This window comes from Rhamphochromis sp. 'chilingali' (genome assembly GCF_963969265.1).
Source record: "Rhamphochromis sp. 'chilingali' genome assembly, chromosome: 19".
Taxonomy (NCBI): Eukaryota; Metazoa; Chordata; class Actinopteri; order Cichliformes; family Cichlidae; genus Rhamphochromis; species Rhamphochromis sp. 'chilingali'.
Genome location: NC_137946.1, coordinates 11,350,184 through 11,378,119, shown reverse-complemented (window position 1 = coordinate 11,378,119; position 27,936 = coordinate 11,350,184). Strand labels below are relative to the sequence as shown.

Sequence of the window (27,936 nt, the reverse complement as noted above, 5' to 3'; positions counted from 1 at the left end):
TGAAAGCCTTGGACGTTGAGCCAGGGCCAGCTAATGTGCTGCAAGCGAGGCTGATTCCAATTACAGGTCACATAGATCGCTGGGCACACAGTTATAGCAGCTTCAAAGGCAAAGCACAGAAATGATACACTAAAAAAAGAAGGAAAAAAAACGTGTGCAGCAAGACAAAGACAGAAAATCAATAACTGTGGTTACTGGAAATAAAATGAAACCAAAAATATAAGTAATCTGCACGCAAACATCCAAGTTTAAGTTGCTGCATATTTATGAATGAATACAATTCACTTCCCATGCCCTTTCACCCCGTTCCTGACCTTGACTTGTCATTTTAGAGGAAGGGACACCCCCAACTGCTCTATGAACCTCCTCCTTAATGTATATTTGTATTTATTTCGAGGTCAAAGCACAATCTGTCCTGATCTTGTCTTCTGAAGGAAAAGTATGATTTTAGAGCGTAATACAAAAAAAAATAAAACAAAAAAAATATTTAAGTTCAGTATTTAACTTTAGTCGTGTTGAACACATGGAGCCGTCAGCCCTCTCACTTTAGCAGATGAAAGGTCTCTGCAAACTCAGCGGAAAGAGAACACGGCTGCACAGCGGTGTGTGATAAGAGCCACAAAATCTTTTAGCAGCAGCAGCATCACAAGTGACTTCTTAACAAGTAAGCTTTCACAGCAGCTCCTCAAATTCATTCAGGTGCTGAAAAGTGTGAATACACAGATGTGAAATAAAAAATGTTTTAAAGATGGCTGCAGACACTCCTGACCTCCACTGTGCATATAAACAATGATTTCAATTTGGATTCATCACTCAAAACGACCTGTTGTTATTGATTTGTTCTTGCGTAATGTGGCATAAATTAAACCATCCTTAATTTCCCTTCCTTAACAACAGCTTGTCGACATCCTCCATTACTTCTGATGAGGCTTCAATAAACAGTAGATGGATCAACTGAAGGACTGCATTCATCTCTCAGGTCCTGTGTCAGGCCTTTGGCACTGCTTGATTTTTTCCTGTTTCTTAAGAACATGACTTTCAGTTACTGTTCCTCTCCTACAAATATAGTTTTAGGTCTGCCACGTCTTCTTTGTTCCGCCGCTTGTCAAGTTTCCTCAATTTTATTTTAGGGACACTGCAAATCACAGTGTGCAAATATGAAAATAACGTTTTAACTAATAGCTCTTTGGGAATTACCTCAGTGGTGCAAAAATACTATTTTGTGTCCATCAAACTATGCTGCCTTTGGCAATTTCACAGATTCAACTAAAGAAATGGGAACAATTGATGTGTTTCTGCCACAGGCTATTAAGTAAAGATACAATTTAAACCTGGCTCTTTGTCACTACTAACTCATTCGGTGAATAAGTGTTGTATTTATGCTTGAATGATTCACAAGTTAAAAAAACCCGTCAAGAAGCAAGCAATGGAGAAAAACATAAGGAAACAAGGATTGCTCAAGAATTTTGCACATCACCATAGAAAAACGAATTAAGTCCTCTGATTATTATTATTATTAATAATAATAATAATAATAATAATAAGCTGATCATAACTCATCACTGAAAAGCTACTTTATACAAAACTTTAACATACAACTGTACACAGAAAACAGCTGAGCTTGTCTACGCTGAGTAATCTCATCCTAGCAGAGACGATGATCAGGGAAGAACTAAAAAGAAAACAACAGTATCTTACTGAGGATCCTCTGTGGCTGAAATCATTAATGTACCAGCACTATGAACAATTCATTTCCTATTTCTTATATTTTAAACACTCAAACCATTTTTCTGTTCTTATCCCAGCTAGCCACTAGATGGAGACACATCTTCATTTACATGAGCTGCCCTAGCTCAGAGTCACTCACAATTAATACAGCTGAATAATTCATCAATCAGCTCCATTGAAGCCTAACAAGACCACTGTTTATTTACAATACTGTGTTCATGCATGGATAGTGCAGTGATATTGCTTGGATCGAATGTAAGACAGAGCAGGCAGACTTCAAAGGGGACGGTAAAGCGAGTGGAAGGTCGAGACAATCCGGCTGTGGTAATTTATACATTAATACAGAAAGAATATACGATCATTTGTGTTCTGTATGAATTTAAAAACAACATATTGATCTAAAGATGTAAAGCAATGCTGTTGTCATTGAGTATTTTGTTTTTCAGTGGATAAAAAGGCTGCTGACATGTGAATGAAATCCTACCAGCTTTTTTTTTTCTCTGTGTCTGTGAGAAGGTCAGTTCAGGTCAGGGTCAACTCGGCTCCCGCTGAGCCTCCGTGGGCTACGCCCCTTCACACAGTCACATTCTTTTAAGTGGGCACCGAGTGACAGTCATCCAAACACACATAGCCAGGAGGCATAAAAGCGGGGGGGGGGGGGGGGGAGTGTGACGGGACTACAAGCCCTGAAACATGACGATGAACACATTCAGAAAATATTCTGAATTCTGAAAGCATCAGGAGAGTGTTCACATCAGCTGTTCTGAGCGATTTGTCAGACTTAAGTGTGAAAATCCACTGAAAACACCAAGTGTTTCATATTTCCAGCAGCAGATAATTTGGAAAAAAAAAACACAGGAAAGACTGTCACCTACAGCATTCCTGTTCCAAATTATACACTGTAGGTAAACAGGAAAAATTTTCAACAGATTGCTTAGACTTCCCTCACCCCCACCACCTCCGCCAGCTCAGTCGGGGGGGGGGAGAGACACTGAGAATTTCTAAGCCAGCCAAGAGACACAATCTCACCAGTGAGTCCTTTGTCTTGGCCAGGGCCTACTCTTTCCTAGGTGAGGTATGCACAGAATACCTCGCCTAGGAGGAGTCTAGAACAGCGGTCCCCAACCGTTTTTGCGCCACGGACCGGTTTATGCCCGACATTATTCTCACGGACCAGCCTTTAATGTGTCGCGGATAAATACAACAAAATAAAACTAGTACCGGTACCGAAAAAAATAAGATTTATTCATAACGCACGTGAAAAGACCCAGGAAAACCGAGTTAACGATAAAAACGATAACAAAATAACGCTGAAAACCGATAAAAACCCTGAAAACTATACATTTCACACCTGAGCCTCAACTCTCACGGCCCGGTACCAAACGACTCACGGACCGGCACCGGTCCAAGGCCCGGGGGTTGGGGACCGCTGGTCTAGAGGGCTTCCTAGATGCCCGACCTGCCTCAACTGGGAAACAGGAATCTCATTTCTGCTGCTTGTATCCAAGACCTCATTCTTTCAGTCACTACTTAGAGATCATGACCACAGGCGAGGGCAGGAACGTAGATTGACCAGTAAATCGACAGCTTCACTTTCATGCTCAGCTCCGTCTTTACCACAGCAGACTGGTACAGTGACCACATCGCAGTGGACACCAGCCCAATCCATCAGTCAATCTCATGTTCCACTCTCCCCTTACTCATGAACAAAACCCCAAGATACTTAAACTCCTCCACCTGGGACAGTAACTTGTCCCAGATCCTTTGCAAACAGTAAATGTGAAATCCTGAGGCCATCACAGAAGAGACCCTCCACCTCTGGCTAGATATTCTGTCTATAAACACCATCAACAGAACTAGTGTTAAAAGACAGCCCTTGGTCAGCTTCCCACCCACCCGGAACTAGTCCACGCATACATTGCAGAGATGTGTCAGCCAGGACGGCCCTACAGCATCTAGAGCCTTCGTGAACTGAGGGAAAATCTGACCCAACCCAAATGCCTGTCTAACTATATCAGTGGCTTCACCGCCGAGTCGTCCCCCTCCTCCCCAGACTCTGCTTCGAGTATAGAATACACTGAAGTGCTGCCAAACAGCACTCCAGTGTATTCCATTTATATTCAAGCTAGCAGACGGTTGCTGTCGTACCCCATCTGGGTCAGTGGTCATTTTCAACTGATGTGAATACACATCCTGAAGTGCGCTTCAGGGAGCTCCTGTGGCAAAATGTACACTGGGTCAATATCTGTGGCTAATATCAGAAAGAGAACTGGCAGCTCACGTCTTAAAGTATAATTGTTTCGGGTGAAACTCCAACCATTAATACCAAGAGAAAAACCTGGCTGAATGGCTGAAAACCTCATATTATCTTACAGTTCAGAATGCAAGAGCCACAAATGAACACTTCATTTAAACTGTGTCCAATATTTTTATATACCCAGTTATGTTTACTGGGTCGTGTGGTGAATGATCTTTTCTTCAACATTTTATTTTTAATATTTATCCAAAACCATGCTAGTCCATTCATTTTCTTCCACGTATTAAATTCAGGGTTGTAGGGCAGCTGGAGCCTACACCATCACCCCTCACAGGTCATCATCCCAGCTGTCACTGGGCAAGAGGCAGGGTACATCCTGGACAAGTCGCCAGTCTGTCACAGAGACAGACAACCAATCATGCTCACATTCACACATATGGCCAGTTTAGCTAACCCATGGATGTGTGTGCAGACACGGGAGCACTAAAAACCTTTGTGCCGTGAGGTAACAGTACTAACCACCACGACATGCCCTAACTGCTCCCTTCTGTCAATAATTTCAATTACTAAAATTGGATGAATTCTCAAATATTACTTCCTAGTTGCACAACAATTGTTCTCCTGTAAAGTTAAATCACTTAATAGACTCCACAATAGGAATTGATCATCTATAAATACCGACATGCAAGGCTTTTATTTTTAATTTGGCAGCCTCCTCTGCACTGTGGAAACCTGTGTTACACACATTCCTGGAGAGATTTTGTGTCATTCTTCTGACAACTGTTTGGTTGCATTAACACTTTCAGTCTTCAGAAACTCTCTCCTCGGATATTCATGAGGATCACCGTTTTCCTGTGCCAGGCTTGCAGTGCTTCATTCTGATACTATATTGTAGCAGTCCTCACCAGGTTTATGTCAGTTATGCTGAACTCTGAACATGAACTGAGCAAATTTCTCTTGGCATTATTAACAAAGATTGTATCGCCAATCCTCTTTACACTCCTTACACTGCAAAGTGCTCTGCAAAGCCAGACTGTGTACCACACTGCTGGGCGAGTCACTTCAGGACAGCTACTGTGGCTCTGGCCAGATTTTTTTACTTGTTTGTGATTTCATCTCAAAATCTAGATAGAAAAGTCGATTATTGATAACTTTGGACTTCCCAGCAACCCTGTGCTGCCAGTTACAGCAGCAAACAACAAGTAAACAACACCAACACCGTAAACAAGTACATTTGATAATCAAATCATGGCTGATCTATTTTAAGTGATTTACACCACATCTACCACCGACCTGTCACTTCCAAATAAGGTGACAGGGTGTAGAGAGGAAATGTGAACCATTGTGTGCAGGTTGCTTCTAAAATAAATAAGTTTGTGTGTGTGTGTGTGTGTGTGTGTGTGTGTGTGTGTGTGTGTGTGTGTGTGTGTGTGTGTGTGTGTGTGTGTGTGTGTGTGTGTGTGTGTGTGGGGTTCTTACCCCAGCCAGCAGAGGTGTGGGCAACACTGTTTCTCCATCTGGCCCTTGGGGCGCGCAGAGCTGGGGTGACATGGTGGGCGATTCATCTATAAAGGGCAGCGTTTCTGAGCCATCCTGGGACTTGCCGTCCTCTCCTGCGTCCCCCTCGTATCCATCTGTGTTATAGTTAAAGTCTGGAGGACAGGACACAGAAAAAGACAAATATACTGATCAGCAAATCACCCCAAAGAACAAAGCAATCATTCCACTGTTTTCATCACCACTTGGAACAGCCCAACACTTCCTCAATACAGCATTAAGTTCTCCATTCTGCTACATAACCTTGAGTTGAGGGGTTATATGAATAAATGCCAGAAGAAAGCTTTTCCAAAACATGATGTGTGGGTGAAGCTGACCACTGTGTTACCCTATGAATGTAAAAAGTCAACATTCATATTTTATTTGGCAAGATATTGTTATAAAATGTTGTCATAATTACTGTATGAATTCTTAAGTTATGGTGTATTTAGTGCAAGAAACATTAAAGATCATCAGTGATCAAATTATTCAAAGCACTTGCTGAGGTGGTCTGGTACACATCTGACCATATTTAGGTTGTTGTGTATGTACAGTATAACCCTCTTTGTACTGCCATTAAACAGACATTTTGTTGTTTTAATAGATCTTCAACTTTGACTCCCAAAATCTAATGAGTACATTATTGTGTGCAAGTGAGTCTTTGTCCCAGATTTAGACAAATCCACTCAAGATTTCCAGGAAACCCAAAAACAAATTGCCCCTGGCCATGAGTGTCACCAGGGCAGAGACATAAAAAACTATGGTTTACATTTTAAAAGCCAGAGCCAAGTTATTCTCAACCCATATTAGCCATCTAATTATTTTAATTAAGTGTTTTTGCACTGCAGCTTCACTGTTGCCAACACTTGTTTGAAACGCCACAATGACAACGACCTGTGGATCAGGTCAGGAGAGTCGTTTTTCCAACCAGCACGGCAATTTAATAAATACATTTCAAGAGCAATATATAGATTCATCTTATAAATGTAATGAAAAAGAAGAAGAAGAAATATTCAAACAAGCCAAGGTTAATAAATTAAAAAATAAAAACAACTACTATTATAGATGCTAATGCATTTTGGACTAACCATCTGTGATTAGATTATAATTCTATTTTGGTTTGCTAGTTTCATTCTTGTATTTGTGATACTGCAGTCTTATTTCATATTGTGGGAGTATTGAGGTCAAAAACCATGTCCTGTGACAACGCTCGTGTTCAGGCCCGAGTAGCAGTGACAGCTCCAGTAGAAAGAAACGACAATGACACTGAAATGACTCCTGTCCTGCCTTCAAAGGAGCACTGGTCAAGAAAACAGTGGAATAACAAAAAGGAGGAGATATAAAAAGCCAGTGTCAGATCCTGTAGAAGAAAAGAGAGATGTGGACTGTTGCTGTGGATGATAAACTACAAAGTACGACACATATGCAAAACTAAAAGAGAGGCAAGTAATTATCGAGTTACATTTTCCAGGATGTTGTTCTATTTAGCTTTCTGATACAGTGAAGCATCTTTAAGGAACTCGGAATAGGAGGAGGAAGCTTGTAGCTTGTAGCTTGTGAAGCTGTCCCTGTCTGCCTACATATAATGTGCAGTGAGAAGACAACAACATTTGATTATTACTGTGTTCATGTGCTTGAGAGGGCATGTGTGTGTTTGTACCAGTGCGTAAAGGATAGAAAACTCTAACAAGTTTTGGACAAGAACTAATTGAAAAATAAAAGCAGGGATCTATCCCCACTGGGAACACATGCACACTATCACTGGACATGTCAATCAACTCCCAATCCCTCCCCACCCATCTGTTAGCTTGTGTGTGGACCATGGAGAGTCACAGTTACCATATGGGTTGCTTGTAAATGGTGCACGTGGGTCTTTGCTGACTCAGTGAAGCAAGTACTGATTATGCGAAGTGCTGCTAGATGACAAGAGTGCATTATGGTGATTAGTGTGAAGAAGGCAGTTAAAAACACTGATGTAAACTCATTTGTCCAACTCCAACTGTGCTGTGATCGTGCCATAGAAAAGATCGGCTCTTCCAATATGCACCTGTGCATGCATTCGGTTTTCTTTTCTCAGTCTTTCCATCTCTTCTCTCTCTCTGACTCCTCTGAACACCTTCTGGCCTGCTGTCCGGCTCGTTTTCGCTAATCTGCTTAAATTGCGTGAGTGTATGTAAGAAAAAAAATACAGGGAACTCCCAAGACACTTAGCCAGTGCTAAAGCACTCAACAATGTGCAAATCCTCAAATTTCCTCCCAGCTTACGGCTGGTGTTTTGAAGCTTAACTGCGAGTTGGAAGGACGGATGGATAACTCAACAAAAATACTTGAGTCTAGACAAGCACAGAGGTTTCCTCCTCTTTTTAAAAAGAAGTTGCCCGTGACTCACGTCTATTTGCAGAAACATCAACATGCAGAAGTAACCATTCACAAATATATTCCCGGCTGTGCCAAGCAGAGAGCCAGTCGATTAGAGAGAGCAGAGCTGGAGCAGTGGAGACAAAGCACAGCCAGTGGGCTCACAGTCAACTCTGCTCCGTTTGGCTCCGTGCACTTCTGTGCTTACTTACAGTTGCCTGAGCTGACACACATTTGTTTATCTGATAATGGTGAACACGACGTGCGCTAAGCTAATGTGTGCCATTAGAACCAACTGGTGTTTGTGTGAATCACTCAGAGCAATTCACTGTGAGTGGTCAATATTTGTACTCGTTATCTGTGATTAGCCACATTAATGCAGAACACAGAAAGAAAAGAAAAGGCTATTGTGAACACGTCTCTTGCGCTTCGCTGCTGTTGCTTTGCCTTTCACTGATGAGATCAGACCAAGATGCAATACACATAATTGAGGACATTAAGGAAACATAAATAAAGGTTGTGCACAGCCATACGTTAGCAGAAAACACCACGTCAGTGGTGACACTGACCATAAGTTAGCCCTGTGGGGACATGCTGGACACACTGATAACTACTAGAGCACCAGCTGCAATGAGAGCACACAAACCACAAAGCTAATGAGTCACCGCACCACACCTAGTGTTCTCATGCTAGCCATGTATACCTGTATCTTTCATTATTGCAGTGCTGTTACTTTGGTAAAATCTGTCCACATTGAGAAATATAAACACTTGCCAAATTACCTAAAAATACCTTTGTGGTAGATAGAAGTTGTCTCCATGACAACCTTTTGCCAAAATGAACACAGACAAACAAAGTAAAAGACAATGAACTAAACTGAAAAAAGAAGATTTAATCATTACTTCCACATAGGAAGTTCAAATTTACCATTAGACAAACATTCAGTATAAGTCATTTCTACAGTTTACAGAGTTCTTACTCTAAACTGCCAAAGCTACATTTCCATATCTGTACAGAAGACAGACAGACTTTTATCACACCATGATATTTACAGTCGTTGTTTTCTGATTTGAATATTCATATAACTGTTTGTATACTGCAAAGTTCACAATACAGGTCCTTCATCGTAACATGTCTCGCACAGCCAGTGCTGATCACAGTACGTCGTGACTAACGTGGGGGAATTTCTCTGAAAGCTGTAGATTACAGCACAAAGGGAAACAGTGTAAAGCAAAGATAGCACACAGTGTAAATGCAAATAATATTCTGACTTAAATGTAAGTTTAATTTGCCCAGATGATGATGTCCAAGAATCTGGAGCTGGTGCTGGAAACGCTGCTCACAATGTTTGAATGTGCGCGAATCAGAAGCAGGTCCGCACGTGCACATGATTATCTGCACACACTCTGAAAATCTAACATGTGGGCTACCTCAGTCAGCTAATGCATCCTGATAATCCCCGTGCATGGTAAACAAACACACAAAAAGCAATTTTTCAGTAAAGAGGATTCATCAGCCCTAACCTGTTTTTAACTGCTCAATAGGGAGGTCCCCACACGTGCATGCACCAATATTTTAGAGGATTAAAATGGGGACAAACTCTAAATGTCATGTGATTAAATAGGAGGTAGCTTTGGGGTCAAGGACTGTAGGGGAGAAAGAGCAGAGTTAGAAATCAGCCCAACACACCGCCACACCGCTGCAGAGAACATGTATGTGGGTGTAAACATTTCCACATTTTTACACACAGAGTAAAGAGCACACTCAAATTCTCACCTAACTCGCCATCACTGGAGAAGAGAGAACGAACAGCACACACTGCCTCAAAGAAGAAAGCCATAAGTGTTGCCTGACTAGAGAAAAAAAAAAATCCCTTTCAGTTAACTTTATCCATGTCGCAGGCTACGTCCTACCTAAAAGACTCGCACCTGAACTCTCACTGATCCTGTCTTCCTCGGCTTCAGTACTTCCTCTTTTTTAAATCGCTCTGATAGCACTCATTCAAATAAAGGCAATGTTGTATTCAAGTACTGCACAGCCACATCCTATGAGGAAGCAACACAGACACAAAGAGCAGTTTCTGTGTGGAAGCCATAAAATGCCCAAAAAGCATCAGCGTGTCTTTGTGGACAATGTCCAGCTGGTCAGCAAAGACTGTCCTGTTATGCTTTATGGACATTGGAATCACTATTGTCAGTGTATGTTCATGAAGTTCAGATGCACTCTGTGCACTGTGCCAAGAACAAATCAAAACTGGATTTCTTGTTCAGGTATTTTAACAATTTGCAGCATGATTGAAAGCAAACTGCCCAAACTTAATTCTAAAGCTTACAAGCGGCTGTAGTGAAGCCAACTGTGGATTAGTAGAGTTTTCATATTTGGAAATTATTCAAATCACCATGTTTCTACAAGCTTCTATGAACGGGGCGAGCATTTGAAGTGATGGAATGGCCTGTGACTGTTTTATAGAACCATCTGAATATGTAATCTGGCTTTTTCCAGTCTAGGAAAAAAAAAAAAACTTTTAGCCACCTGACTGCTATCAAAGAAAAGGATACATCAAACAATGTCAGACTAATTTGTAAAAGCACATTGTAATCTAAAACGTCCATTAAAAATGAGATATTTTACCATCCAAACACAGCAAAAAGTACATTTTTAGATGATGTAAGCAGCTCTCAAGACAAGCTCAGAGTGCCCAGCTTCAGTTCACTTGAATATTTCCTTTGGATTTCATCACTATCGGATCACTCATATCAGCAGCAGAGACTTGTACTCAACACACAACTTATACAATGTGAGGTGCTTTCCCTTATACAAATTTAAAGGATATACCAAATGACAAGGGTTCAGTGTTTTATAAATGAAAAGGTGACTTGATGAACAAGCCTAGCAAAAGGCTAAGAGCTACACTTATCCGAGAAACCATATTTTATGAAAAAGAGGATTTTAATAAAACCATGCTATTGCTTGCAATGAAGCAGGGGGACGGACCTGAGCCAGAAATTCCACAAACATTCACCCGTTTGATGCTGTTCTGCGCTCCACATAATGCTTATTGAAACCGGTGTAGGCCATGAGGAAACACAGACTCTCTCCTTGTGTCACTCACACCACAGACACATACACAGTTACTCATGTGCTCTGCTGTGTGTTGATTGGGTTAAATCAATGAGGCCTCAGTTAATAAGACATGGCTCCTTTCAAACAGGCACACATGCACAGACACACACAGAGCACTAACTATGGGAGTCTGTGTTAAGGTCTGCAAAGGCCAAGTGTTTAAATCTGCCATCTGCATAACCAACTACCTCAGCAGTTTCAGAGCAAACAACTTTCACATGTGGTGGAAGAAAATCTATTACAGCGAATGCACTGAAAGGAATTCGAAACATTTGGAGAACAGAGCTGTAACACAAATTTGAATGGTAGACTTTTTTAAAGTTATTTGAAATGAAAACTAAAATAACAGAAATAAAAAGGCGCAAATATATCATTTGCTGCTAGAGGAATCAAAATGCAAAATGTGTTGTCATTAAATAGGTCAGGGATTACAGGCAGTGTCTGCTCTCTCCTGCAGCTTGCCATCTTATCACGCTCTTCTTTCTCTCTCATCATTCCCTGGGTCTTCCAAAATAAAAGCTCTGTCTGTTTAAAGGAGGGGTCTTCCTCCTCACTGTCACCAGATGTGAACTCAAAAAGATTGTTGGTGTTTTACCAGACACTGCAGGGTCTTTACCTTAAAACAGAAAGGTTTTGTAAACGGATACAGTATTTTTTAAAAACTATTGTTCCTGCACACGCAAAGAGCCTCTACAAAGAGTCACTGCTGGAGTAAATAGATGGGTATATATGGTTTTAATTCCACACTGGGGAAATTCATTGGTGTGTGTGCGTTTGTGTGTGTCCCTAACCTAATGACCACAGCCCGGTGTCAGCTCACATTGCTGTCACCATTAACCCATCTTGACAGACAGCTCTAAATCCACCTGTCACACTCAATAAGCCATGATCACCATCCACGTTGATGAAAATGCTTTCTGCTGCTGTGGTGGTGTCAGGAGGTGAAACTGAACAGCCTGAGCAACACTAACTGATGGAGAATGCTTTCTGCATAGGTTTAACACTCCTTCACACTAAATACAACCCTCTGCAGGGATGGTATGGATTACACACACACACAGACTATAAATGCACTCAAACGAATATCTATTGGGGTAAACACCTCAGCATATTTTCTATTTAACACTTTCTGCCCCCAAAGCAATTCTCTTTTAGTGTTAAGTGTTAAAACTATTATTGCAGATATAAAAAGATGATATAAGAGAGAAATGATTTAAGTGTGCAAAGATTTTAACTGTCAGTAACATAATCACCTCCTATTTCCCATGTCCTTTTGTTGGTCCCTCACCCTGCACAGAAGGGATTTGTCTCTGAATAAGTTCTTCAGTATAACAGTGAAGCCTGATAGCAGGCGTGATAGCAGCATATTAATATTCTGAGTGTGTATGCCTTGTAACTACACAAGAAGGTGACTCCTTTTGTACAGGTGGAAACATTTTTGTCCACTTTCTATGAAGAAGGCTTTTATACGCTTCTGCTTATTTTGAGCAACATATATTGTTTGAATGGTGGATTTGCATATTAAACATGCCCACATTTTACTTCTCATAGAAGTAAAGGCTCAGGAATTTTTCTCCCTTTGTTCTGTCACAGGAGCCGTCCCTCATAAGGTTAACTCAGGCACACAAAGCACCTGCTTTTCAAATGTGTCGTTACAAGAAGGAGCCAATAAAAAGAAAACTACAGCCACAGAGGGTCACAGACCAGTTAGTGAACACTTACCAGCCTTCAGGGAAAAATTTATATTCTTCGAACAGTTGTGAGTAGTTGCTGGAGGCTGATGACACTTGCTGTGAGCCAGTGATGGATGGCCAAAGACCAGTCATCAGTCACTAGGTAAAAATGTGTATTCCCAAGCCGTTTGGATAGTGGCTGTGGGAGGTTGCTTGCCATTATCATTAGCTATTAAACTTCTCTTTTTCTTTAGAAGAAAAATCGTTTTCTCTGACAACCCAGAAGGCAGAAGATGAAATGATGCTGCAATTCCTCATATTTAACAGAAACCGAACTCCTGGTAGCTGCTATCAACATAGCTACTGTTAATTTTTCTCCAAGTCAACTCAGTGATAGTGACTCAATGTTCACAGATTCATATATGAATATGTATATTTCACATCGGAGAGTTCAACCAATAATCTGTCTTGAAGGAAATCTAAAAATGTAACAATCACAAAATTGAAGAAAGAGGAATCTATGAAGTTGTAACTAAGGTGAATACTGATAAATTGCTGTCAGCTGGTTAAGCCACTGCTCTACTCTAGAGTGGAGGAGGAAACGCTACAGTTCCTACACTCGCTTTCTTTCACATCCTGCCAGCTCTCCCTCTCTCTATGCACAATGTCTCAGAGCCAGGTCTGCCTGTGCACATTTGCACACTAATAAAGTCAGTGGGAAGAAAAGTTGCTGCTTCAGTGTGAGAATGCAATGTGGGAATTGTGCTGCCTACCTCAGCAATTTTGTCTTTAGAGAAGAGGGATTACATCATGCCCTACAGCCAGCTTACACTGTGTGGGCACAGAGAAGCAGCCCTGCAAACTGATTCTGTACAGAGAGCAGTGAAGAAGCACACACACATTTTAAATTTTACAGCACAGATGTGTGTTCCTGAGCCAGGGCCCAATGTAGTAATTTCAAAAAGAGACTGTGTGTATGTGTGTTTGTGTTTTGGGTTGATGGCAAGATATTCCTCTGTGTCTCTAGAGCTTCTCTCAATAGATGTAAGTGAGCTCAGCCATAACAGATCCAATTCTCCAAAGATAAAGGAACGAGAGGAGACAAGGAAAACAAAAAGCCTGCTTCTTGTTCATCTCCTGGACTTCCCGGCCTCATGTAGCCTTGACAGCATGACAGTACATCAGTGGCCTCACAGATGTATGGTCATTTTGTGTGTGTTGACAGTATACATGTGGGCTTTTAATTTCCCCAGTGACACACGTTGATTGATGATGGCACGACAGGGAAGTTTAAAAGTGTTACTCCATGCTACTCCACTTAACGTCAGTAGCAGCGACCTCGCATTATATTTGAAGGAGATACCCAGTGGGAATACGGTATCACTGGAAATCAGTTTCATTCTATGCAAATATGGCAATGAGTCAAAATAATTGATGTAACTGGTCCTAATTTTATTAGCAAAGTTAGCTGACAACAGGCAGCTGTTGAGGCAGATGTGGAGATTCCAATCTATTCTGTTTACTTGAGGACTAAATAGGAATTTTATTTGAGCATGAATTCAGTACCTTGGCAATATTAGCATAATAGTCCTTTACAATCCAGTCTTAACCTTGTGTAAGATGACACTGCTGATCAGTAAGCAGAGTGTAGCTTTTAAAGTAAAGTGTTAAAGAGTCTAAAGACAGCAAAAATATTCTAGTCACATGAGTCAAATAATATCTGTTTGACAGCTAAGCTGGACATAAAAACTGGTCACGCAACAGGAAAATGATCTCAACTCTACAACAGAATGATTATTTTACTTTTTTAGTTTCCAATGACTGAACCTGTCTGAAATACAAGAGGTGTAAATGAGTCATGCAAACCTTCACCATACAGGAAAAACAAAACACTGATAGTGATCCAAATAAACATTTAGATTTGTAACTTCAAATATAATTTTGCAAGCTTGCTCTTTTGCCACTTGGCTAGAAAAATCAGAAAGTATTCTATGAATGCAGACTTATACTGCTACTGTGCACTGTGATTCTGTCCTGCGGTGAGTTTTCTGTCTGTTCTTGACAACCTGTAATGGACCTTTTGCATTGTTGCACCATGTCAGTATCACCATAACTACGCTTGCATCTGACTAAAAAATAATTCTGAAACATTTCCATGGTTTTATTTAAGAAAACTGATTAATAACAGTGAGCTTTCTTTTTATTCAAACCCAAAATTTCAGCATGCACATTTTCCATTTCAACAAACAGAAGATTATCCCGCTTGATGTAATGCTACAAAATGCTAACTACGCAAGTGTCGAGAGCTGTGAGGAGCTGGTCTGTGACTCATCACTTAAGCTGGGGTCTTTGTTCCCATTTTTCCTGTATCCAGCCTGATTGCGATTATAATGATTGGCTACTCTCACCGCACTTACCACTGTGCTGAGGAAATGGGCTGAGCACACTTTAATGGAAAACAAGCTGCGAGACTCCCACATTAGTTAATAGAGAACGAGAGAAACGAGTAGAAGGGAGTCCAAAAGATCAGATTTAACGGAAAGATAACAGGAGAGCCTTGCCTTTTAAACGGAAAGCCCAACCATGTTCAGGCACACAGACTTTCTGCGAGCAAACTGAGCAAAATATTTATTTGACAAAGGACAGTGAGTGTGAAGCTGCTAGGTGGGAGGAAAACAGGAAGATCACAGAGAAGATTCATGTATGTAGTGAAGGAGGAATAACAGAGGGTTTGTATAAGAGAAGAGGATGCTAAAGAGGCAAACCCTAAAGGGAGCAACCAAAAAAGAATATGCATTCTAATACCAATGTACTGGGATGAGGCTAATAAAGTGGTTCCCATTACCTACTTCACAACCTGTGTGCACACATCCAGAGCACTTCCCTGGAGAGAAGGGTCCGATAACAGGCATGTCCCTTAATACCTCAAATGAGTGACAATTCTACTGCTGCATATCTTCATGTGCCATGTGCCTGTAGGCAGCAAGAGATAAGGACCCCCCCCAACTACAGATTTACATGGGTAAATTGCTGTTATCCCCCCTCTAGCAAACTCCAAACTCACCAAACCAATGTTACCATGGCAGCCAGCTCCTATACATTGTAATTAGCTGGTTTAAATCCCCAAGGCTCGGACTAGCTGGAAACATCTCACTGCTTCCATAGATTAGGACAAGCACATTCACACACGGGGCCCGAAGCTACTCCCCCAGTCCACATGGTGAAACGCACAAGAGGTCACATCCAAGTGCAGACACACCTACTGAACACACCCGCACAAAAAAGATGCACCAACCAATGTTTTACAGTTCACTTCCCACATTCATGCCTGTGCTTGAAGCAGGTGTGAAGAGATCAAGTAAAGCTGTACATGGCCAACACACACACACACACACACACACACTGAGCACAGTTACAACAGTAGAGCAGCTCCACTGTGTGGGCATCTGGTCCCCTCTGCGTTTGTTCGTGGGCATGTGCTAATGGAAAGTGTATCAAACCGTGCAGTGAAACAAAGGCGCTACAATGAGTAAAGCTATTAAAATGCAAGCGGCTGTCGATAGCCCTCAGGGCAGCCCTAGCAGAGACTGTAGTGTCTATTGCACTCCACGGCCCAATTAGAGGAATATGCTTCAGATTAAAAGCAGTGAGATTGATACACTTCAGGTGTATCGCAGAAGCAGCAGTGTGCAGCTCAGACAGGCCCTGTAAAAGCTTCAGATCACCATAACACCCTTTGTTGTTGGTGTAGGTTTAAAAAGGAAAGACTCACTATAGTAGACATTTTGTGAAATAAAAAAAAGAATTTGTAACAAAAACTGCATTCTTGAAACTAATTAAGCCAAAAGGCAGTTTTTCTAAAAGATCTGTTGGCTTACACGGAACATATATGTGGACGTGTATTGGAAACACCCTATTTTAAAACTGTAGTCAACTCCCTGCTGAATCATATTCTCGTGATTGCTTTAAAATGTCAAAAATCCACTTCCAGTCTGCCAAACCAGTGGGTACATATAAGCCTCACTGGTGTGAAAAAGCATACACATTGTTGCACCATATCCAACCAAACTTTTATGCATGTCTTTTTTACTTCCAAGCTTTCAGAGCTGCCGGGTTCTAAAACTAGACGCAGCTGGTTTAAACAAAGGGAAACCTAGGGAACTTAAAAATGAAGCCGACGAGGAAGTTGCACAAACTGCAGTTGCTACTTGAGGCTGCACTACCGTTAGATGTCAGTGTTAAAATGCCCAACTTTGTAGCATTTAAAAGCATATAGTTTTTGGCATCTATGGATAATTTTTGAAGGGCGAAAAGTTTTTATAACTCATCCAGCTGGATAATTGACTTTGGAGTGCAGCCACATTGATTGACAGGTGTCCTAACAGAGGCAGCTGGAGTTGACTGGCATCTTCAAGCAGGCCTCACTAAAGCTTTTCCCTGTGTCTGTGCTGCTGGTAACTTTAGGATCCCTTTGAGTAGATCATCCGCCTTGATATCAGTTTGGATTCGGGAGACACACACCATCTCTACTTTTAGATTAGGCTTAAAACTTTCTTTTTGCACAAAAAAAACATATAGTTAGGGATGGATCAGGTGACCCTAAATCCCTCCCTTAATTATGCTGCAATAGGTGTAGGTGGTTGGGGGATTCCCGAGACTCATTGAGTATTTCTTTTTCAGTCAACTTTCTCACTGAGTATGTGTTAATAAACCTCTCTGCATTGAATCATATCTGTTATTAACCTCTGTCTCTCTTCCTGTCTTCCTTCTCTCACCCCAACCGGTCGCAGCAGATGGCACCGCCCCTCCCTGAGCCTGGTTCCGCCAGAGGTTTCTTCCTGTTAAAAGGGAGTTTTTCCTTCCCACTGTCACCAAAGTGCTTGCTGATAGGGGGTTGTTGGGTTTTTCTCTGTATGTATTATTACAGAATCTTCCCTTCCAATATAAAGTAAGAAATCCATTATTGTACAGGTGTGTTACTGAGCACTAATTAGCCGATGTGTGTCTCTCTGTGTGACGTACGCTTACAGTTTACACCCAACCTTTCATCCATATAAAGTAACTCCTGGCTTCAATTTAAAAAAAATTGTTAAAAAATGAATATGGAACTGTCAAACGCTAACGGTAAAGCTTCAAAATGTGGAGTCCAAAACCAATCTGTGGTTTAAACAGACCAAGCATTTAAAACATCTTGTGGGATAAAACCTTAATGAGCTTAAGCACAACACTTTATTAACAACATTGTTGTTAATAATAACAACAATGTTGAATTGTGAGAGTTTATTTGAAGTGAATAAACCAACCATGCATTTTTACCAGCATGTTATTAAAATATGAGAAAAGGTCAGATAACAATGTTAAAAAGTGCAGTTAGACTAAAAAGCTCACCAAGCACCAAAGATACTGCACAGTGGCTTTTTTTTAAAATCTTTAGTCATGACAAGTGCACCCTGTGGGATTTCATCTATTTGATGTACCACTGCAGTATTTTGCTAGAACAATGGCTGACTCTGGTCCAACTGCGGTACAATTTTACTTTTCAGAAACACTTAATTAAGTGAAAGAGCCTAACTTATGTGCATCATATACAAAAAAGCAGCCAACCACAATATCATGTTGAGGCAGCCTGTCTACCCCCAGAGTTGAAGCGTGACTTTAAAGAAAAATACCCACACAAGAGGGGGGACAAATAAAAAAAGGAAGTCAGGCTATTTGAAGTGGGTCCCCGTAGGTTTCTGTTCTCCGCTCGTGCTCACCAACCATTACCCTTACTGCTTTATTTCTGCCAAGCTGTAAAAGCAAAAGCATGCCGTCCTGTTCTCTCGCTGTGCATGAATGCAAATGCACAGACTGTACAGACAATGAGGCTAACCTTAGCGCTTGCTGTAGAAGTTTATTTTTAAAAGATTTCTATTAAATGTGACCCTGGAAAGAGTGACAGGACAGATAAGAGAATTTGTGGATGCAGCACGATGTCTGATAAAGTGAGGAGCGCACTTGAAGCGCAAGGCCATCTGGCACTCGGAGAGGACAGAGGCCTCGTCGATATCACTCCATTGATTTTGAGTTTGGTCCTTCTATAAAAGGTCACAATTAAGAGGTGGAACAAAAAGGAGGATAGTGATTTAAAAGATGGCCTTCCCACAGAAATCTGTAACTGTAATGATGCCAGTATTCTATTTATATTATTGAATGAGATTTAAAAAAGGTCACAGGTGAAACCAAATGGATAAAGTTATAGATATCTTAATTACAAATCATGGATCCACTATACAGTAACTTACATGTTTGCCTAATTTTCTCATAAAAGTACAAACCTACAAATATCTTAGAATCATATATTTGACTGTAATCCCTCCATCTCATCAGTTTAAATATCTTTTAAAAGATTTAATAACCCACCACCTGCCTGAATAGTACTGTTCTCCTAGTCTACTTTCGCCATGCTTCATTCTGGGTTATTTAATGACAAAGAGCCACTTGAATGGTTTCTTTGACTGTAACAGAAAGACAACTTCCTGAGGCCAGGAGGCCAACGCTTACTCTGGCCTTTAATTTTTAATGAAACAGACAAACACACACACGCACGCGCAAACATGTAGCCAACACACACGCACCAGATACAAAGGACTACTTTTAAGGGTTTTACAGCTTCAGTCATACAGGCCAACCAAACACATACACAGCTACATTTTTATACATGGTTACAAATGTGCTACAGGCCCATTTAAGATAACGTGATCTGATATATGACCTATATGCATTCGTTTACCTGAGTCTGGCAGGGTGACTGGTTGGTGCTCGAGTGCATCCATCAGCTCTCTTTACTCATAATGGCTTCATCTCGCTTTCCTGTCTCCTCCTCTCCTTCCCTTTTTCCCCTCCTCTTCTCTCTTCCGCTCGACTACCCTGAATGCTTAATGATGGTCCCTGCCTTCCGGGAGCATGTAAACATGCCAGACGCACTATTGGCCGAGGCAGAGGAGTTCTTATGCGCTGATTGGCTGGGGCAAGCCAGGCATGGATGGCAGAAGAAAAACAGGTTGGTGGTTACCATAGCCCTACAGGATGACTGCTGTCCATAGTAACTAACACTAACACTAACACACACACACACACACACACACACACACACACACACACACACACACACACACACACACACACACACACACACACACACACACACACACACACACACACACACAGTCCTAGACCCTCAGGACATGGTGAAGGTCCCCACAGACACAGAACACAAACACACTCAGACACATGACACACCCTCTAACATCAAGCACAACAAAGGATTTCAGAGCTTGTGAAGATGGCACGACGCTTTGCAAACAGAACCTGGCTAACAATGTAATTTAACTGTTAACAGCTGGATAATGACTCAGTTTAAGCTTTCTGATGAACAAAAATAACATCAAAAGTCAGTTTAATATATGTTCTCGTTGCTCTTTGAATTGATTTTGGAGTTAAATTGAATATTTCAAAAGAAACAGCAAGAAATTGGGGGAAAAACACAAGCTTCCACTTTCTTAAATTTTTACTTAAAAAATGTATCAACACCAAAAGCTCCAATATCAACAAAATATAACAAGAGCTCCCAGTCTTTCCAGTCTTGTTGCTAGGTCAGCTATCATAAATTTTAGTGTTTTTTTCCATAAGGCACTTAAATATCGTGTCATTTGGAAAGATATGTTAAACCATGTCTCCTAGATAAACAAACATGTCATGTTCATAAACGGTATCAAATATGGACGTAACTTAAACTTGCATTTCATTTAACGACCACCAGGGGGGCAATAGCTGTGGTTGCACATAGACTTATGGTCTTATAGAAGTCTATAGGAAACAGCTGTAAACTCTTTGTTGCTGAGTTTATGGGCTCAGCCAGTATATCAGTGAGTTAGGTCAAAATGATCAAAATACATTACGTCAGTCTATCTGACATGTGTTTTGCAGAAATCGTGTTCAGGGACGAGGTAACATACTTAAGTTGTGCTATAATTAATCTGCCTTGTATATTCGCTTACAGTTAGATGACCTCCAATGCAGATATCATAGCTAACATAATGTAGAAGGTGCTTATATGCATGCTGAAAACAGTTATAAACTCTTGGTAACCAAAATGAAATGCACAGTTACGTGGAATAAAATTATAAGATTTATGAGTAAAGCTGGAAACTGTTGCGATGTAATACAAGTGCACAAGTCTGTTTTATTTATTTTTTTCTATGTGTACCTTTTTCTTTTTTAACCTTTAAGCTCCTATTAGAAGTTAAGATTTGACTTGAAGCGCAGAGCCAACCGCCAAGTTTGCACTTCAATCACCAGCATTTAAGAGTGAAAGCTCTGTAAGCTGAAACTCTGCACACAGAAAATAAGTTTGATGTCATTTCACTACTGCAATAAAAGCACTTGGCTGCTTTTCAGCTCCAGTAATCGATGGCTTCTTCGTTTCAGTTTGTTTACTAGATGTAAAAGAGCCACCGAAACACGCAACGCAGAGCAAAAAGCTTCATATATTATTCACAAGGTTGTCACTGAATGAACCCAGGCGGCCACAGTTACAGTGGAAACACCAGCTGGGTTACCAGTGAGTGAGCGAGCAGCTAGCGTTATGACACGGTGACAGATTTCCCCCCTTTGCTCCTTCCAGCTGGACTCACCTAAAAGGATGAGGTTTTAACCGTATCCATATTTTAAGGTTTCACCACTTCTTCACATTCACTCCAATCGTATATATCAAAAGTAATTCATCTCTCTTTTAGAACTGAGAACAGTATCCACATTATACATCATGTCCTCTAAAGTGGATCCTGACAAGGAGATTATAAATGTCTGCTAGATAAACGGTGAAACTGTTCTTTTCCCATTAATGTTTCCAGGATCCTATATTCAGACACCCAAACCAGGGTGGAACATTGTGCAACTGTTATGGAGAAGCTAACATGATGCCCCTTACATAAAGGCGCACTCTTGAGGACACCCAATGGGAGGAAGATGTTTGAACACAAAGCAGAGTAGCGGTTTACTGAAGAGGCAGTAGAGATGGCTGCATTACATAACAACAGTGCTTTTAGGCTGACTCAGATTCTTTCTTCCCTACTGTAAGTGTGCATGTGTGTGTGTGTCTGTGTGCGCATGTGAGAGAACAGCTCTAAATGCGTTTCTATAGCTACAGCACAGACTCATCCATTTATCAACATAATGGATGAGCTTGAACGGTAGAAAGAAAACAATGCAAGACTTCACATGAAGCACAGATGAAATTACACAACACGGCTCCACTCTTACCAAGCAAAACCACTTCTCTGCCTCCACTTTCAATGCACACAGAACGAGTGCACATCAGTGTGCTAGGAGCAGTAGTACCAAACAGTAGTATCTGAATTATTAATAATGCTCTGATCGGGTATTTATCTTTTGACTGTAGTCACAGCAGATTTATTGAAATGTAGTTATGAGTACAGTCTGATTTTAAATATCACAAAGGAACAAAGGCGACCCTGTTGCAGGTTCTTGAACCTGTTGCTGCACTACTTGTGACCTTTGCATCTGTTCAAGAATTTCTGCAATTAAAATGAAAAGCCCAGGCTCCAACCTTTTACCAACAATGAATGAATGTCATCCTCATAGTGAATTGGGGATTTAAGAGGCTTGCTTGGCTTGTATTGTGTAGTGTTCTCTCTGCAGTCACACCATAGCTGACGTGTTTGGAAACACTACCAGATCCCACTGATTTGGATGTGTTGCTGTTGGCATCGAGATCAGAGCTAGTGGCTATTCAAGCAGAGTGAGACTGAGAGCGAGAGAGCTGGGGAGTTTGGTCCAAATAGATTTGTAGGGAGTGATAAATGAGACATCCCCTGTTGTATTAACCTCCCCTATGAAATTCTACTGGGAAGCCATCCAAAATTACTTTGCTGAAGCAAGCCCTGTGACAACCAACTAACTGCTAACATTAAACACTTAAAGACATAACTGGGACTGCTGTTGGCCAGCAGTGAAGTCCATCCATTACAGTTTATATGCTGCTGAGGGAAACCAGACAACAAGACTGACAGTCTGTGAAAACCCCGTTTGATCAGGGATGTGAGGGTTGGGTAATTCTGGGCTGATATAGATGTGTAAAAAGATATCAAACCTTTCATGTATTCAGGGATTTTGCAAACTATGGTGTTAGACAGGTATTAAAGCAGGCTGGAATAATGTGGATCAGTGCTCCTGCAACTTCATTTAATGAGTAATTAAATGGGATATGCAGGTTAACTGCATACTAACATTCACGCAAAGTTAGTAGAGCTGCAGGCAGAAGATCCGCTGTGGTGACCCCTAAAGGAAGCGGCAAAGAAGAAGACAACTGTCACCTGTCTGTTGTTTTCTCAAGAAACTGAGCCTACAACATACACTTTAGAGTCAGCTAATATAATTCTCTTTTATGTGCGGTGTTTCTGTGGAAACCTATTTGAGAGGAATCTTCAGCATCTGAGACTCGGTGTATGATTAGTCAGGAAAGGCAGCAGATTACTATCACCAGCAACATGTCATTTATTACTATCCACAAGTAGTGGCAGCAGAAATGAGAGACTGTGTAGCCCATTTAACCCTCCACAAACAGCCAAATGGCCCACCATGACTCACACGGTAATATTTTTATAAGGTTTGCTGGGGCTGAAGTGACAGGATGTACCAAAAATGAGAAAAGATTTTTAATGCTCCCTCAGAGCTGCACATAAATTTGAGCCTTCCTCACTGCGGATTATGAAAATCATTTTTGACATATGTGCATGTCCGTGCACGTGCCACATCTGCTTTGCCAAGCCAAAATGCCCGTTTTCTAGCCATTACGTAATCTGGCTTTCCTTTGATGTTCCCTTAGCAGCACGTGGAACCAAAGCGAGCCAGAGACAAGTCTAGCTAATACTCTGAAGGTTACAGTGGAGGCTGGCAGCGAAGCAGAAGTCAGAGACCGTGTGCCACTCAGGCTGTGGAGGAGATAGTAACACTACAGTTCAGAGCTTTCTGTAAAAGTCAAAAAGAGGGAAATTATAATAGACCAGTGGTTGATTCAGAGATACGTCCAGAGTAAGTGTGCAAAAGGTATATGGATTGATTGGTGGATTATTAGCCTTATGGGCAACATAAGGGCGTGCCTGCCTATTATTTCATGGCAGCTGGGATAACTCCAGCCCTGAAAAAGCAGTTAAGGACATATATGGCTATGACTTCTGTTTAAATAATGAACAAACAAAAAAAAGAATTCGCTACTGGATTTATTTGTTTCAGGATACAAAATGAGAAAAAACTGTTGCAAATTAAAAATGCCCTGGCACACAGAACAATGAAAAACACATTGTAGGCCCAATTAGTTTTAATTAAGGTTTCTAAAACATCTACATTTGCATTAGCGGTGCAAGTGTAGTGTAATTAACCAGTTGGTGTGAAACTCAAGTTCATTACTGTCCACTCTGTTTCTTTGGTTTAGTCACAAGCATCTGGAAAGTCCACTGATTAAGTTGTGTAACCAAGTTTGAGGGTACGGTTTTTAAGAAACCGCTAGGCCACGTGGCTAATCGAAGAACAGTCCTATTTGATATTGGAAAGAATAGACGGATCTAAAACTAGGACAAACTAGCACAGAAAAAAGTGAGCACCTATGCATCTGTGTGTCAATGGCACAGAGTTTCAACTGAAGCAACTAAGAAATAATCAGTGATCACCAGTGTGATCTGCAGTAGTGGGCTAACTGACGGAGTAAAAGGGGAGTTAAAGACAGAAAATGGACACAGCAGCAGCAACAAAACGCTTCTGAAATCAGATCAGAGGTAGAAGAAAAACCCTTTTACTCTGCTGATGATTACATCAACGTGATTATAAGAATCTGTGAGGAGCACATTTGAGACCGTCCTAATCAACCAGATTAGGACGATAGGAGGAAAAACAAGTAAAGAGGTGGAAAGGGTGAGAGTTTTGTTGAAGTAACACACACACACACACACACACACACACACACTCCAACCAACAGCCGTCTGGGAGTCTACCACTTATACTGCTGACCGAACAAATGGATGACTGATGAGAAGTCTGAGCTGGTGATTCTGTTCATGTGCTTACATTGATGTGTGCGCAAAAGTTCTCTGTGCAGCTTTTATTACATTTAGCTTGCTTAGTCTGCGTATATGTAGGTTTGTGTTTTATGACTTTCATTATTAGCAGAATATGTAGTGAAACAGAGATGCCTGTGGAAAATGCTGTCTCAGTGAGCTGTGGTTCACTCGTGCAGCTGAACAGAAAGACTTCAGCCTCTCTGGGGACAACGTAGCTGTGGCTTCCAGCATCCACTCCGCTTAGGAGAGTTAAGGATGTGTGGTCACTGCTTAACACAGTCATTAGCACAGTTTCAGAGGCTGAAGAGAAAGGGCAATTAGAGCCATGTGCTTAGTAATCCACTGACAGGCAACAGAGGGAGCTTCAATACTAATGGTTTAGGGCAGGACTGGGTCATCTTTCATCATTAACAACCAGGTGTTTGTCACACAAACAGAGCTATTGTCAACTTGTGTTGCAACCTTTTGTAACCAAGTGGTGTAGTTGTATTAAGGAAGTATATAACCATTTTTGTAAAAATTTCAAAGTAGTGGTCAATTCCCACTTCCCTTATCAGAAAAAAAGGGTCAGCTCAGCAGCCACACAGGCACACAAAGAGTATGAGGTGGATAAAGGGCAGGTGGAAATCAAAAGGATGATGAACTGACAGGTGCATAAAAAAAAAAAAAAAAGAGGATTGTGCCCTTTTCACGAACAATAGATCATAATAAAGCCCCGTTTCAATGCTTTTGTGATGGTAATAACCTGTCTGTGTGTACACATGCAGCCTCATACAGAACTTGAAATGTGTTAAAGCACATTGGGTGTTAAATTCAGATGAACTCTGTTAACCAAAAATAGCAAACGTTAGAATAGTATAGAGCTATAGTATAGTATAGTATACTGTGCTGTCCCTGCTTTATTCCCCATCAACACACTTTGGAGACAGGCTTGCTTTGACAAATCTTTATAGCCATCGTGTTTAGATTTTAGTACGTACATTGTTCAAATCTAAAATCAAATCAAATAAAACTATATGCAAGTCCAAGAAAAACGGCTTACAGCATTTTATATGTAACACTTTAACATATTTGTTTTTCGGCTCCATGCTGTAGTGGTCAACATGTTTGACTTGCACACAAATGATCCTTTTTGACATCAGGGGGGGAAAAACAACAACAACAAAAAACATAAAAACACAAATACACACAGCCTCAGGAGGTCTGGTCTTAGTGTTAGTCCTTAACCCATAAAATGGGATGCTGCATAAGGAAGGGCATAAATAAGTACTTTACTAAATCAAACAGGTCACTGTTGCATCCAATTGGGAAAAAGGGAGCAATAATATTTGTTTTAAGCTTTTCACTAGCCATCTCAACCCACAAATGCACCTTCCACACTGAGCTAGCATTAGCTGATAGCTCTACCCTGCAGGGAGAGAAAAAAGAAAAGAAAGGCAACAGTCAAAATGCTAAACTCTAGACTTCAACACAGTAGCCCAAAAACCAGTGAGTTAAATAACGAGACTATATACCCACAGATTGGGTCTCAGCTTTAGCGTACATACACAAGAGTGGCATTTAGAGCAGGGCGATATGACCAAAAATATTTATCACGATATACATTTGAAAATTTGCGATAACGATATAACTGACGATATAATTGACACTAGACAAAATACTTTACAACTCCACAACTTTATTAGTGCAAAAAAAACAAAAACATCAATGTATTTTCACTTAAACAAGCAGCTGTTTTTTGCATTAAAGTTATATAAAAGTTTAACAGCGCCGTGTACATAAAATCGTTTCGAGGTCAGTAAACACAACCATAATTCAAACATAAGGCACACGGGATTATGAGGGGCACTGTCGATTTTCAGAAAAATCAAAGGATTGATTCTTATTCTCCGTCGCCACCATGCTTTACCCATATTCTATCGCAATATTTTATTTTCTTATAGTTGCCCAACTTTATACCGGTATTACCGTGAACGGTATAATATGGCCCAGCCCTAGTGGCATTCATCTTCTCGAGCTCTTGGCAGGAACGCAAAACGTGTCTTTCTGAAATAATCTAACAACTCTTTAAAGTCTCTCTAAAAACAAACAAACAAAGCTGATCAACATGATATAAACTATGGGTAGTCTACTTGTAACACCACAGCTTGGCATTTACGTTGGTATTACTCATTTCCTCATCACATCAAGTTAAAAGGAAGCCCAAAAGCCTTACAATAAAGTACCACACCTTAAATTTGTGTGATACCCAAAGAGAACCACATGTGCATTGCAGTACATTAACAACATTATCACTAATGCATAAATACCTTCACTGCCAGTAACTACTGCAAGGTCTCACTTAAGTATCTAATCAACAGCATCGAACAGAAACCACATTTCACCTTTCTGTTTTTCAGCATCTTTATCACACCCCCAACCCCATCTCCATCAGTCTTTCCTGTTCACACCATGTCCGCACATTAAGATATAGTAACAAAAGTGGCAAAAGACAATTCTCAAAAGGCTATTTCATGCACCCAATACACCTAACACACACACGCGCAACACCTCAACAACACACAAACAGCTGTGACTGCATGGATGTGTGTACTGTTGCAAAGAGCTTCACACAGCCTCTGTTCTAAATTACAACAAGCAAAAACATAGTTCGTATTCACTTTATGTAAATCATCCAAGCGCTACATCGCAGCATAAAGACTACAATAAGGAGTGGTTTAAAAATTCAGCATCAGACAGCTTGTGTCCTCGATAGGATGGAACATAAAGTTCTACCTCCAGGTTGTAAGCATGACTCACTCTGCCTCACACTATATAATCCCTGGGCTTCCCCATGCTTCTATGATTACTGGCCAGCAGAAAGCCTGACGGCAGTGGGCATGAGTTGTTGCCACTAAAAGAAGTGTGTGTGTGTGTGTGTGTGTGTGTGTGTGTGTGTGTGTGTGTGTGTGTGTGTGTGTGTGTGGTGGCCTTGGGTTGAATGCCTTGTTATAGACAGCCATAATAATGCACACTAATTGGAAGTCCGGAAAATGCAAAGTGTTCCCTGTGTGCAGATCGCTGGGGCTGTAACACGAACGGGCAGCGGATGAGATAGAGAAGAGGGGGGTGCAGGGCAAAACACGGAGAGGTAAAGCGCACAGAT

The 27,936-nt window shown here is 41.0% G+C and overlaps 1 protein-coding gene across 4 annotated transcripts in view; it reads right to left on the bottom strand.

The window, feature by feature from the left end:
* Positions 1–27,936, bottom strand: part of abr (ABR activator of RhoGEF and GTPase) — a 119,480-nt gene that overhangs the window by 70,407 nt on the left and 21,137 nt on the right. For 3 of the 4 annotated variants that reach the window (XM_080866077.1, XM_080866073.1, XM_080866074.1), the window contains exon 2: positions 5,465–5,637. In XM_080866077.1, coding sequence (XP_080722203.1) covers positions 5,465–5,637 — 173 coding nt within the window. Of the gene's footprint in view, positions 1–5,464; positions 5,638–19,447; positions 19,582–27,936 lie in introns of those variants that run through there. The other variant, XM_080866075.1, reaches the window with a different exon arrangement.